Raw genomic sequence first — 14,362 nt, 5'->3', positions numbered from 1 at the left:
TGCCAGCAGAAACCGCTGATCTACAGTTCACATTATTCATAAGTGATATTCACCAAAGATAGCAAGCCATTGTCTTAGTAGGCCACTTAACCACACATATAATATAATTGCCGAATTCAAAGTATATAAGTAAAATAATTCTTGCATAAGCCAAATTCTAGACTTAAAATTAAAAGTCAAGTTTAAGTAGTTCAAAAATATTCTCCCAACTCCAAGCTAATTTGCAAACTAATTTTTTGAATTTACTGTTCCATTTCAGGAATGTAGCGCAAGATCAAAATTCACTTAGTTTCTCAGATGGATAATGAGGTTGTAGGCTCTGCCATGCTCACAGACCACAATTTAAATAGCTTTGAAACAGAATGTAAACTTCAGTGATTATTCAATTTGCTAATGGTTGCCATGTTGGCAATATAAATATTATAAAGGAAGATTAACAGCGTTCAAAAGGGTGAATTAATGGCTAAATTCTCTGTAATACGTTTTAATGTAGTTAAGTTGAAAAGCAATTTAAATATCTATCAGCAAAGGTGGGAAATAGAATTTTGGAAAGATTCGGGGTTATTCACCATCATTATCTTGTAAACGTTATTTCCAGCAGAATGATACAAGTACTGGAAAACAACTCCGAAACATTTACATTGTGTATGTATTTGGGATCCCTAGGGTGAAAAAGATACCAATGCATTGAAAATTGAAGCAAGGCTATTTCATTGTGCAAAGTATTATAGCAAAGCCTGATGCTATCCTTATCTTAAGTCCACAGATTCACATTTGTAACTGGTCAGATTTCAGGAGTGAGAACATGGATGATTTTCCTGTCCTCAGCAGCAGTGTTGATGCCAACAGTAGCACCTTAGATACTGACTCAGCTCAATTAGCTTAAGACACAGGCTGGAAATTGACCTCATACCCCAATTATTCAATACATTTACAGACATTTTAAAGGGTAAGGGGAAGAGTAAAAGAAGGGCACTCTACATATTTGTTACATGGTCGAAGAAATATCTTCCCCAATTGACATCAACTAAGCTGAAATATCTTTCATAGAAATGCTTAAAATACTCACCAGTTCCCCATCATCATCTTTTTTAGCATCTCGTCGTAAAGGTTCATTCATTTCTTCTTGACTAAGGAGACTAAAGTTCTGGATTGCTTCAGTCATTCCTCGAAGAGAGCAGTATATTTCTTCTGAATTCATGTTCTCTGTGTCATAGTTAAATGCACTGTTCACAGAACAAAAAGTGTGAACTGTCAAAGTTTTATTGCAGAGGTTTTGGTTGATTAAATACTGGTTTGGCCACAACTGGAAGACTGTATCCAATTCTGGACAAGGCATTTTAGGAAGGTATCCTCTCTAAGGGTTTCTTGGAGAAGGTGCAGAAGAGAATTATTAGAATAGTTTCAGGAATAAGAAACCTTAGTTACATGGATAGATTGGAGGAGCTGGGCTGTTCTCCTTAAAAGAAGGTTGAGAGGAGCTTTGATGGAGATATTCAAAATTATGTGGGATTTGGACAGTGGTAGAAACTGTTCCCATGGGCAAAAGGCCAGAGGACATAGGTTTAAGGTGACTGGCAAAAAACCTAAACGCAAATGAGGAAAACCTTTTATGCAGTATGTGGTTATTGATCTGAGGCGCACTGCATGAAAGGGTGATGGAAGCAGATTCATTGGTGGCTTTCAAAACAGAATTGTATAAGTACATGAAGGGAAAAGAAATACAGGGCCATGGTGAAAGGGAGGGAGGGCAGGAAAAGAGATATTTAAACAGGAGGGTCCTAAAAGGGGAACCTAAGAAAAAGGAGCAGCAACAGACCACACAGCCCTGTAAGCCTGCTCTCTCATTTAATACAATCATGACTGATCTTTGGCCTTAACTCCACTTTCCTGCCCACTCCCCACATACCTCAATTCCCTGAGATCCCTAATATCTGTCTATCTTAGACATATTCAATGACGGAACATCCGTAACTCTCTGTGGTACAGAATTCCAAAGATTCACAACTCTGAGTGAATTACTGGAAAAGGAAAAATGTGCGTGTTATGGGGAAAAGGCAGGAGAGTGGCATTAGATGAATTTCTCCTGTAGAGAACTGGCACAAACACAATGAGCCCCTTCTGTGCTGTAATGATTCTACAAATCTCAGTCCTAAACAATTGGCCCCTTATTCTGAGGCTTTGCCCCCATGTTCAAGATTCCCCAGCTGGGGAAACAACCTTGCAGTGTCTACCTTGTCAAGTCCTTCAGAATCTTCTATGTTTCAATTAAATGACCTCTCATACTGCCAAAGTCCATAGAGTAAAGGCTCAATTTTCTCAGTCTCTCATAAGACAACTCTCTCATCTCAAGAACCAATCTAATGAACCTTTGCTGTACAGCCATCAAGCCTCCTTGTATATGGACATCAAAACTGTGCACAATTCTCCAGGTATGGTTTTCATCAAAGCCCTGTTCAATCCTTATTCTTGTACTGCTATGCCTTTGCAATAAAGACCAACATGCAATTTCCCTTCCTAAATGCGTGCTGTATCTGCATGTTAATGGTGCAGAAAGAGGCCTTTCAGCCCATCATCTCTGCGCCGTCTAAAAAGAACTAGCCGCTCATTTTAATCCCACTCTCCAGTATCTGGTCCGTAGCCTTGCAAGTTACAGCACTTCAGATACAGATCCAGGTACCTTTTAAAGGAGTTGAGCGTTTCAGCCTCAACCACTAACTTAGGCAGTGAATTCTAGACACCCACCACCCTCTGGATGAAAAAGCTTTTCCTCATGTCCCCTCTAATCCTTCTACCAATCACCTTAATTCTATGCCCCCTGGTAATTGACCCCTCAGGTAGGGGAACCAGGTCTTTCCTGTCTATTCTATCTAGGCCCCTCAATTTTGTACACCTCAATTAGGTCACCCCTCAGCCTCCTCTGTTCTAAGGAAAACAACTCTAGCCTATCCAATCTCTCATCATAACTGCAACTTTCAAGCCCTGGCAACATTCTCTCCTCTGCATTCTCTCCAAGCAATTATGTCCTTCCAACTTTGTGTACCTTGTACGAGTGCACCCAAGTTGCTCTAAACATCAACATTTACAAGTTTCATGCTTTTAAACATATTCTGTTTTTCTAGTCTTATGACTAAAATGAATAATCTCTCACTTCCCCACATCATACTTCATCTCCCACCTTATTGCCCACTCACTTAACCTATCTACATTCCTTGGCAGTCTCTGTGTCCTCCTCACAACTTGCTTTCCCACCTAGCTTTGTATCATCAGAAAATCTGGCTGCAATACACTCTGTCCCTTCATTCAATGCATTTATAGAGATTGTAAATAACAACAGGACTTTTGTAAACAAAAATAGGCCCCAGCACTGACCCTTGCAACACTTTACTGGTCACAGCTTGCCAACTTGAAAACGGCTCATATATTCCTAACTCTCCAATTTTGGTCTGCTAAGCAATCCTCTATCCATGCTAATATATATTCCCCAACTCCATGGGCCCTTACCTTGTGTGTTAACCATTTGTGTGGCACCTTCCTTCATGTGTGCTGTGCCCAAAGGCAAGGCCTTGGCTCATTACCCGTTGATGCATCATACTGAGCCATTTTCTTGGCAGTTTTTGTCAGAGGTGGTTTGCCACTGCCTTGCACTCTCAGGGGCAGGGCAAAGAGGCAGGTTCCAATCTACTCCAGCCGAAACGGGAATTGAACCCATGCTAATGGTGTTAAACTGAACTACGTGCTAGCCATCTCGTCAACTCAGCTAACGGGCTCTCATCCAGCACCTTAATGAATGCCTTTTGAAAATTCAAGTATACTACATCTATTGGTTATGCTTTATCTATCCTACTAGTTAGATCCTCAAAAAATGCTAACAAATTTGTCAAACAATTTCCCTCATGTAAAACCATGTTGACTTTATCTGATTATACTATGATTTTTGAAGTACAGAGAGGGAGTGCAGAAAGGCAGAGAGGTTGAAAGGAATAATGTGTTGAATGGGAAAAGGACATTGTTAAAATTACTAATGTATGAAGTTCCTTCAACAGATGGGTAGCAGTAGAACAAAATATGGAGAACAAAATGTATAAACAACGTGATTTTGGTTTTCCTTAAATTTGATTTCAGATGCTAACAATCATTAGCAGACACTGACGCCAATGACTAGTGTGTAATTCCAACGGTGGCTAATAGCCCACCATATCTTCTGCAGGAAGCCATTTTTCATGGCATTCGCTAGAAGGTGCAGACAGGATGATAAACCCATGAAGGAGAGAAGTGAAGGCAGCACAGTCAAGGACGATCCTATCTCCTAACATTATCCACATACAATCTACTTGCTAGTAGATACAACAAGCTGAAGCTGGAACCCTGTCTGATATTTTCTTCTTTTAATATAGATACACTGGCTATTCTTAGTTCTTCGAGCTGCTGCCTCGCTCAAATCAGCTCACTCAATAAAAAAAAGAGGGATCAGTTTTTGTAACCTTAAATATATGTAGCCTCCTGGTTCAAAAAAATCAAATTATCTGTTCTAAGTATCTGAGCCAAAGAAAAGCAAACGTATCAAGTGGATAATATAAGCTGATTTATGACAAAATATATTACTTCCTCAAGCATGACTGTTCACAGATGTGTTGGATGTAGTAGGACCGATGAACTCACAATCTTCTGGCTTAGGGGCAAGTCCCACTCCAGAAGCTTGAGCACAAAATCTAGGCTCATGCCCAAGTGCATAATTGGGAAATGTTGCACTGTCAAAGGTGCCGTCTTTCATATGAAATGTTAGGCTAAGGCCTCATCTGCCCTCTCAGGTGGACATAAAAGATCACTCATGACACTATTTCGAAGAAAAGCAGGGATATTTTTCTCAGTGTCCTGGCTGATATTTATCCCTCAACCAGCATCACTGAAACAGATCATCTGGTCAATCTCACATCACTATTTGTGGAAGCTTATCGTATACAAGTTGGCTGCTGTGTTTCCTGCATTATAAAATTGACTACACTTTAAAAGTACTTCATTGGCTGTAAAATACTTTGGGACATCCTGAGGTCATGAAAGGCATTATATAAATGCAAGTTCTTTTTCATTGTTTTCTAATCTAAAGAAAATATTTCACTTACCTCCTCATAAGAAAAATACCTTTGTTCAAGAAAGGAGTTGGTGGTTGAGCAATTGTTTTTTAAAAAAGAGTATGGTAGCTTAGTGGTTATGCTATTGGACCAACAATCCAGAGGCCTGAACAAATAATCAGAGCACGTGAGTTCAAATCCCATCATATCAGTTTGAGAATTTGAATTCAGTCAAAAACATGGAAATAATAAGCTATATCAGTAAAGGTGACCATAAAACTGTTATGAAAAACTCAACTGGTTTATTAATAGCCTTTAAAAAAGAAAACCTGCCATCCTCCCATGGTCTACCTATATATGATTCTAGTTCCACATCAACATGGTTGACCTTCAACTACCCTCTGATGTGGTGTAGAAACCCACCCAGTTCTACCACAAATCATTACATTGTAACAATTACAACACTGCAAAGCACTTTGAGACGTCTGATGATCATGAAAAGCGCTATGTAAGTGCAAGTATTTCTTTTTCTTCTTTGATTTTCTCCGAGGGCATCTAGTGATCAGTAATAAATGCTGGCCCTGCCAGTGACGCCCACACCCAGAGAATGGATAAAAAGACAGCTTGACAGTTGGATGACAGAGCTTTATACAAATGATCACAGGTTTTTCCTGTTTGCAAATTTCAGCCTTTTTCTTTCCCTGTTTACATAAAAGAAGCATTTTCTGAAAGTGAGGCACTTCAGTAGGACAGTAAATAATGGGGATTCCAACTACCATAGTATTAACTGGGATAGAATTAATGTGAAAGGCACAGAGGGAGCAGAATTCTTAAAATGCATTCATGATAACTTTCTAAGCCAGTACATAGCAAGCTCAACAAGAGAGGGAGCGGTTCTGGGTGTGGTTTTAACGAATGAAGCTGGGCGGTTGGAAGGGATTATCACGTGACAAGTACTTAGTTGGAAGTGATTATAATTCAGTTAGATTTATGGAAAAGGACAAAGATAGACCAGAACCAAGGTTCTCTACTGGGGTTAAAGCTGAGATGTGGTTTGGTTAAAGTGGACTGGAAACAGCTACTTAAAGGTAAATCAGTGCCAGGTCAGTGGGAAGCATTCAAGGAAGAAATAGTAAAAGATCAGAACAACTATGTTCCCTTAAAGAAAAAGGGGTTAACATATACTGACCCCCTAGATGTCAAAGGGTTTAAAGGAGAGGGTAAAGAAAAAATGGAAAGCTTATGACAGATAGTGAGGGCTCAATACTTTAGGAAACCAAGAGAAGTATAAAAAAGTTAGGGATGAAATGGGCTAAAAAGGAAATTAGGAAAGCAAAAGGGCGCATGAACAAATATTGGCAAGTAAAATCAAGGAAAACCCAAAGATGTTTTTAATAAATACATAAGGCAAGAGGATAACTGAAGGAAAAGTAGGGTCTACAGGTTGCAAACATTGACTTAAAAACTAACATTTATCACCTTTGAGACAGAAGAATGTGATGCATATTCTACATGGCCATGGATGTGTTAATGGTTATTTTTTTGGCATATATACTCACACCAGGGCTGCATGTGCAGTTGTGGATTCAAAAGTCTTATGTTATCAAGATTTTCTAAGATGACCATGTTTTGGAGCTCTCTCTTTAATTCAAGGTAAAATGGAGGATTGAAGAGGGATGGTCATGTGATCTGCTTCAAATTCTACCTGACAACGAGCCTGGGTGACTTACCAAGGGGACAGGGGGGCCCAGGTTGAAACTTACTGGGAGCAAGTTGCAAAATGTTCACACCTGAAAACAAAGGAAGGAGCAGCTGGGCTGATTGTGGACTAACTTTCAGTCTGAGTTACTGTGCACAGAAACAGAGAGAGAGGTTTCTCAGAGACAAAACACTGCAGCTGGTGTGGTCAGCAGAGAGGAGGCAGCTATGACTCCTCAGCGAGCTACCAGGCAGAATGCGGGAGTGAGAATAGTGCCTGGTCAAAGGCACGCATCCCGTGGCAATCTAAAGACTCTCAAAGATTTGCCCAGGAGGTGCCAGGAGGGGGAAAAAAAAAATCACCAGAGCAGACCTTACTGCTGGTAGTCAGTTTGGTAATTCTCCAAAGATGAAGGGTCACCATAAGCAAGGACTCAGCAAAGCAGGGAAATGTAAAGCCATTGGAATCTGGGAATGGTTGTTGATTGTTACCTACAAAGATTGTAATCCTATGGAGAGTGTGTTATAATCTACATGCATGCCATATGGGGTGGGGTTATTGGTCATGTTAAAGTACTAATATGGGTTATCTTTTCTGTACTTTAGAATATTAGTTGCCTGCTAAGTAATGTTTAGTCATTGTTGCTTTCAGCCTCTTTGTTTCAGTAGAAGTCTTTAAACTTGAAATATTGTCATGTGATTATTTGAGTTTGTCACTGGGAATTCAATTATCTTTTTAAAAGTTATCGGTCTCCATGGGATTGTAGGACTTAATCTGCTATAGAAATTGCTTTTTGATTGTGAATATCAGTTACAAGTGTTGGGAGAGATCTCAAATTCTAATAGTAAGCTTGGGGAAAAAAGATTTAAAATTCCAATTATTCTAATCTACCCTCTTACCAGATATACTCACTATATTGATCAAAGGCAATGCAATGCTTACAAATCTGTTGTACTGTCTTCAGTAAAGCCAAAGGTGGCTTTGCTTTTCTGCATTGCTTTTTCACATGTTGCTTCACTGAGGTATTTAGGTTATTCCTAAATTGCACAAATTCTAGTGGACCACTAATGTGAGTTTTCAATGCATTTTTATGTGATTATATTAATTCATGCTTCTAATTAAATCTATCTACATCAATATCTAAATACTTTATGAGAATTTATTTCTGAAGCTGCAAAAATTCTTCGAAATGATGCATAAATTCCAGTTTGCTAGTTTATTTATCAATAACTAACAGTGTCTTGCCTCTCACATTCACATTACCTTGGTGGTAGAGTATTCTGAGTTGTGTTGGTTGGCGAAGTGAGGGGACTGGTCCAACCTGCAGGTGAACGTGGTGTGCTTCGTGTTACAGAACTGTTGCCAGATCCCTGCTTTGTTAAAAGAAAAGTTAAATACAATTAACATTTAGTAAAGCGATTTCCCAATTCTATCTAAAGCAAAAACCAATAAAATAAGTTAACATCTTGGAAAATGTATTTTTTTAAACAGTTCTTTCATTCATGATCTTACAGTTTAGCAGTCTATGTGGCCAAAAGATCATCATTTAGTAATGGCCAACATTATTATATCATTTACCATGATACATGTATCTCACCTCCCCAGAAAAGCCACTGTATTTTAGCCAAAAACACTATATTCAAGGTTATAACTAAAATTAACTGACAATAGCTCGTGTTTGTAGAGACCTTTCAACCCATCACGTTTCTTTTTTTTAAACTGGGTAAACTAGTCTGATCTAATCTCTTGCTCCTTCTCCAATATTCCTCTTCTTGCATCTTTCTAATTCCTATTTGAAAATACTTAAGGCTTCATCAACTCCTTCTGTGTGAAGGCATTTTTTGTCAATCTCACTTTTTGTGATTTATCTTACATGTTGCCCTCACCTCATCAATCGGTGGAAACAGTCAAATCCTAACTAATACTGAAGATCTCTACCAGGTTACCCTTCAACATTCTCAGCTTCAGTGAAACTATCAAGCCTTTCTTCTGTAACCGTAACCTCTCACCCAATAACAGTCTCAAGATGATGTAGCAGGGAGGATTTCAGTTTGGAGGGACCTGGACAAGTTGGATGCATTGCGCATCAAGAGGTCTGGAGCAATGTTCTCATGGGGAGTTCAAATAGTGCTGTTTGGGATGGCTTCAACTAATTTGGCAGGGAGAGGGGTACCAGGATGAAACATTAGAGAGAAGATGCAAGGCGCACAAAAGACTGCGAGAAACAGAGTATTAGAATAAGGAGCAGTTCAGAAACAGGAGGGATCAAACAGGGTAAACACAAAGCGCACTAAGATGGTTTTGGAGTGCACATGTGTAAATTCATGGAGTGTAGTGATTAAGGATGGTGAGCTGCAGGCACAAATAGCCACATGGAATTATGATGCAGCAGCAATAACAAAGGCCTGGTTCAAACAAGGGAAGGAATGGGCACCTAATATTCTCCGCTTTTATTTTATTCATTCACAGGTATGGGCATCACTAGCAAGGCCAACGTTTGTTGTCTAATCCTAACTGCCCTTCAGAAGGTGGTGGCGGTGGCTTTTGAATCACTGCAGACCGTGTGGTGAAGAAAATTCACAGTGCTGTTAGTGAGGGGGTTCACAGTAATGATGAAGGAACAGTGGTATATTTCCAAGTCAGCATTGTATGTAACTTGAAAGGGAACTTGGAAGTGATGGTGTTTCCATATATCTGCTGCCCTGTCCTTCCAAGTGGAAGAGACTGCAAGTTTCGGAGGTGCTGCTGAAGAAACTTTGCTAAGTTGTAGTGGACCTTGTGGATGGTATACAGTGCAGTCATGGTGCAATGCTGGTGAAGCAAGTAAATGCTTCATGTGGATGGGCCACTGATCAATCAGGTTGCTTTGTGCTGGATGGTGTTGAGCTTCAGGTGTTGTTTTTGGTGCACACATCCAGGCAAGTTGAGAGTATTTCATCACACTCTTGACTTGTGCCTTGTAGATGGTGGAAAGGCTTTGAGGAGTCAAGTGGAGAGTCACTGCAGAATACCAAGCCTCTGGCCTGCTTTTGTAGCCATAGTATTTATGCCACTAGCCCAGTTAAACCTCTGGTCAAAAGTGACCTCATAATATTGACAATGGGAGATTCAATGGTGGTAATGCCAGTGATCATCAAGGAGAGGTGGTTAGACCCTCTTGTGTTGGAGATGGTCATTGCCTGGCACTTGCGTGTCGTGAATGCCACTTGCTACTTCATCAGCCCAAGCCTAAATGTTGTCCAGGATGATTGGGCTTATCACATTATCCTGAGGAAATCAATGATGGCCTGGGGCTGAGACGTTTGGCCTCCAGCAATCATAACCATCATCCTTTGTGCTAGGTATGACTATAGCCAGTGGAAAGTCTTCTTGATTCCCATTAACTTCAATTTTGCTAGAGCTCCTTGCACTGAGTGGCCCTGGTGGAATCCAAAACATGCACCTGTGGAAAGTTATTTGTAAGTGCTGCTTCATTGCACTGTCAAAGACTCCTTCCATCACTTTTCTGATGATTGAGATTAGACAGATGAGGCAATAATTAGCAGGATTGGGTTTGGCTTGCTTTACGCTTTGCAAATTGCTTTGTCAATTTTCAACTTTGTTGAGTAGATGCTAGTGTTATAGCCATATTAAAATAGTTTGGCTGGAGGCTCTCTAGTTCTGGAGCACATCTTTTCAGTACTGCAGCTAGGATGCTGTTGGGTCCATAGCCTTTTCCATGTCCAGTGCGCTAAGCCATTTCTTTGGTATCATGTGCAGCAAAGTGAATTGCCTGAAGACTGGGCTCTGTGATGGTTAGGACCTCAGGAGAAGGTTGCGATGCATCATCACTTGGTACATCTGACTGAAGATGGTTGCAAATGCTTCAATCTTGTCTTTTGCACCCAACACTCCCACAACACTCAAAAAGCTTGACACCATCCAGGACAAAGCAGCCAGCTTGATTGGCATCACATCCACAAACATTCACTTCCTCCACCACCGACACACAGTAGCAATAGAATGTACCATCTACAAGATGCACTGCAGGAATTCACCAAGGCTCCTCAGACAGCCAAGACCACTACCATCTGGAAGGACAAAGGTAGCAGATAGATGGGAATACCACCACCTGGAAGTTCCCCTTCAAGTCACTCACCATCCTGATTTGGAAATATATCGCCGTTCCTTCACTGTTGCTGGGTCAAAATCCTGGAATTCCCTTCCTAACAGCACTCTGGGTGTATCTACACCACATGGACTGTAATGGTTCAAGAAGGCAGCTCACCACCACCTTCTCAAGGGCAACTAGGGATGGGCAATAAATGCTGGCCCAGCCAGTGAAGCCCACATCCCATGAATGAATTTAAAAAAAAATGTGCTGAGCACCACCATCATTGAGGATAATGTTGTTCATGGATCCTCTTTCTTCCATTAGTTGGTTAACTGTCCACCACCATGCAGGACTGGATGTGACGGGGCATGCAGAGCACAGATCTGACGATTTGGTTGTGGAATCCATTTGGCCCGGAGTACAGCATGCCATGCATGCTGCGTAGTATACTTGTAAGTCCAGTCTTGTAGATTCACCAATTTGGCATTTCATTTTAGGCACATCTGTTGCTGTTCCTGGTATGTTCTCACACCTCATTAAACCAGCGTTGGTTCCCTAGCTTGATGGTAATGGTGGAATGAGGGATATTCTGGGTCATGAGGTGACAGATTACAGGGGAATACAATTATATTACTGCTGAGAGCTCGTAGTGTCTCATGGATGCACAGCTTTGACGATCTGTTCTGAATCAATCCTATTAAGCTTGGTGGTAGGGGCACATGACACAGTGGCGCATTTTCTTTGTGAAAAAGGGATTTTGTCTCCACAAGGACTATGAGTTGGTCACTTCTACCAATCCAGTATTGGATAGATGCATCTGTGACAACTTGAACAATTTACCTGAGGCCTTTCTCTCATGTTGGCTCCCTCAAAACCTGTCACAAGCTATGTCCTTCAGGACTTGGCCAGCTTTGCTAGTACCTACTGTGCCATTACTGCCCTCAGTGCTCCTTCCAAATGGTGATTCACTAGCTGAGGGAAGGCAGTAGCTGGTAATTAGCAGGAGGTTTGCTTGCATATGCTTGATGTGATTCCAAGAAACTTCATGATGTCCGGAATCAATGTTGACTCCCAGGGCTGCTCCCTTCCAACTGTATACCCCCAGTGCTGCCACCTCTGGTGAGTCTGTTCTGCTGGTGGAACAGGACATCCCTGAGATGGTGATGGAGGAGTTTGGGATGTTGGATGAAAGGTCTGATTCTGTGAGTATGACTACGTCAGGCTGTTAGTATACTAGTTTGTGAGGCAGCTCTTCCAATTTTGGCACAAGTCCTCAGATGTTAGCAAGGAGGATTTTGAAAGATCAACTGGCCTAGATGTGTCTTTGTTGTGTCCAGTGCCAAGTTCGATGCTGTGTGGTCTGTCTGGTTTAATTCTTATTCTGCTTTGGCTTGGCGATTTGGTACAACAGATTGGGCTTGCTAGGCCATCACAGAGGACAGGTCGAGCACATTGCTGTGGGTCCAGGGTTACATATTGGCCAGACAAGGTGAGGATGGCAGATTTTCTTCTCTAAAGGATGTGAGTGAATGAGATGGGTTTTTCTGACAATCTGGTAGTTACATGGTCACCATTATTGATACGTTCTACAATGTATACCGGAAATGGGGTGACAAAAAGGAGAGGGTGGCATCATTGATCAATGGTAATGTTACAACACTAGAGTTGGTTGATTTAGTTGAGGGCTCAAAGATAGAATCTATCTGATCACAATTGAGGAACAATAGAGGTGTTATTATGCTGCTTGGTTTACTTCATAGACTACCAAATGTTGGGAAGGAGACAAAGGATCAAATTTGCAAGAAAATTTCAGAAAGGTTCAAAAACTTTAGCATAGCAATAAGAGGACATCGATTATTCTAAATTAGACAAAATATGGGAATGTTAAGAGCAAACAATTTTTGCTCATCAGGGAAGGAAGCTGTGCTGGATCTAGTTCGGACGAATGAAGTGGGGTAAGTGAAGCATATTTCAGTGTGAGTGCACTTGGGGAACAGTGATCAAAATATTAGGTTTATTGCGGTTATGGAAAAAGTCAAGGAAAAATTAAAAGTGAAAGTACTCAACTGGAGGAGAGATAATTTCAGTGAGTTGAAAAGGGTTTCACTCTGACAGACCAGAATCAAAGATTGGCCGGCAAAATGGCAATTGAACAATGGGAGGCCTTCAAAGAAAAGATAGTTTTGGTACAAACAAGACAGATTCCAAAGAAGGTGAAAGGAAGGAGCCAAAATGAGAGCACCCTGATGACTGAAGATAGAAACTAAACTGAAATAGGAAAAAACAGGTTTATGATAAATGCCAGATGGATAATTCAGGAGTGAACCAAGTTGAATACAAATAGTATAGAGGAGAACTGAAAAGGGAAATAATAGGGAAACAAGAATGTATAAGAATAAATTAGCATAGGGGACAACTTCAAAATTTGCAGATGACAGTAAACTTGGAAGTATTGTGATCTGCAAGGAGGATAGTGACAAACTTCAAGAGGACATTGACAAACTGGTGGAACAGGTGGACAAGTGGCAGATGAAATTTAATGCAGAAATGTGAAGTGATTGGTAGGAAGAATGAGGATAGGCAACATGAAAAAAAGGGTCCAATTCTAAAGGGGATGCAGGAGCATAGGAGCACTAACCATTGAAGGTGACAGGGCAGGTAGAGAGAGCAGTTAATAAAGCATAAAGGTTCCTGGGCTTTATAAAGTAGGGGTATGGAGCACAAAAGCAAGGAAGTTATGATAAACCTGTATAGAAGTGGGGTTCGGCCACAGCTGGAGTATTGTGTCCAGTGGTGGCCGAGCTGCCAGTTCCACTCAGCTCCTGACCTCATTACATCCTTATTCCAAACATGAACAAAAGAGCTGAACTCGAGATGTGAGGTGAGAGTGACTTCCCTTGACATCAAGGCAGCATTTGGAGCATGGGATCAAGAAACACTAGCAAAACTGGAGTCAATGGGAATTAGGAGGAAAACGGTCCACTGGTTGTTGGAGCACAAAGAAAGATGGTTATGGTTGTTGGAGGTCAATCATCTCAGTCTCAGGACATTATTGCAGGAGTTCCTCAAAATAGTGTCCTAGGCCCAACCACTTTTAGCTGCTACATTATTGACCTTCCTTCCATCATAAGGTCAGTAGTGGGGATGTTCGCTGAAGATTGCACCAAGTTTAGCACCATTTGCGACTCCTCAGATGCTGAAGCAGTCCATGCCCATACGCAGAAAGACCGGGACAACATTCAGGCCTGGGCTGAGAAGTGGCAAGTAACGTTGCACCGCACAAGTGCCAGGTGATGACTATCTCCAACAAGAGAGAACCCACCCATCCTTGACATTAAAAGGCTTTACCATCACTGAATCTGCAACTATCAACATCCTAGAGGTTACCATTGACCAGAAACTGAACCCATACGAAAAGAGTGGCTACAAGATCTGGTCAGAGGCTGGGAATTTTGCGCAGAGTAACTCATCTCCTGACTCCCAAAAGCCTGTCCACCA

The 14,362-nt window shown here is 41.1% G+C and overlaps 1 protein-coding gene across 15 annotated transcripts in view; it reads right to left on the bottom strand.

The window, feature by feature from the left end:
* The window catches only part of clasp2 (cytoplasmic linker associated protein 2), a 557,389-nt gene that overhangs the window by 85,757 nt on the left and 457,270 nt on the right, over positions 1-14,362 (bottom strand). For 10 of the 15 annotated variants that reach the window (XM_041189359.1, XM_041189361.1, XM_041189362.1 and 7 more), the window contains 2 exons: positions 8,035-8,144; positions 1,070-1,226 (listed from right to left, as the gene is read on the bottom strand). In XM_041189359.1, coding sequence (XP_041045293.1) covers positions 1,070-1,226; positions 8,035-8,144 — 267 coding nt within the window. The remainder of the gene's footprint in view (positions 1-1,069; positions 1,227-8,034; positions 8,145-14,362) is intronic. The other 5 variants (XM_041189360.1, XM_041189364.1, XM_041189373.1 and 2 more) reach the window with 1 other exon arrangement.

This window comes from Carcharodon carcharias, chromosome 6, assembly GCF_017639515.1.
Source record: "Carcharodon carcharias isolate sCarCar2 chromosome 6, sCarCar2.pri, whole genome shotgun sequence".
NCBI classification, from domain to species: domain Eukaryota; kingdom Metazoa; phylum Chordata; class Chondrichthyes; order Lamniformes; family Lamnidae; genus Carcharodon; species Carcharodon carcharias.
This window is presented reverse-complemented; position numbering and strand designations above follow the sequence as displayed.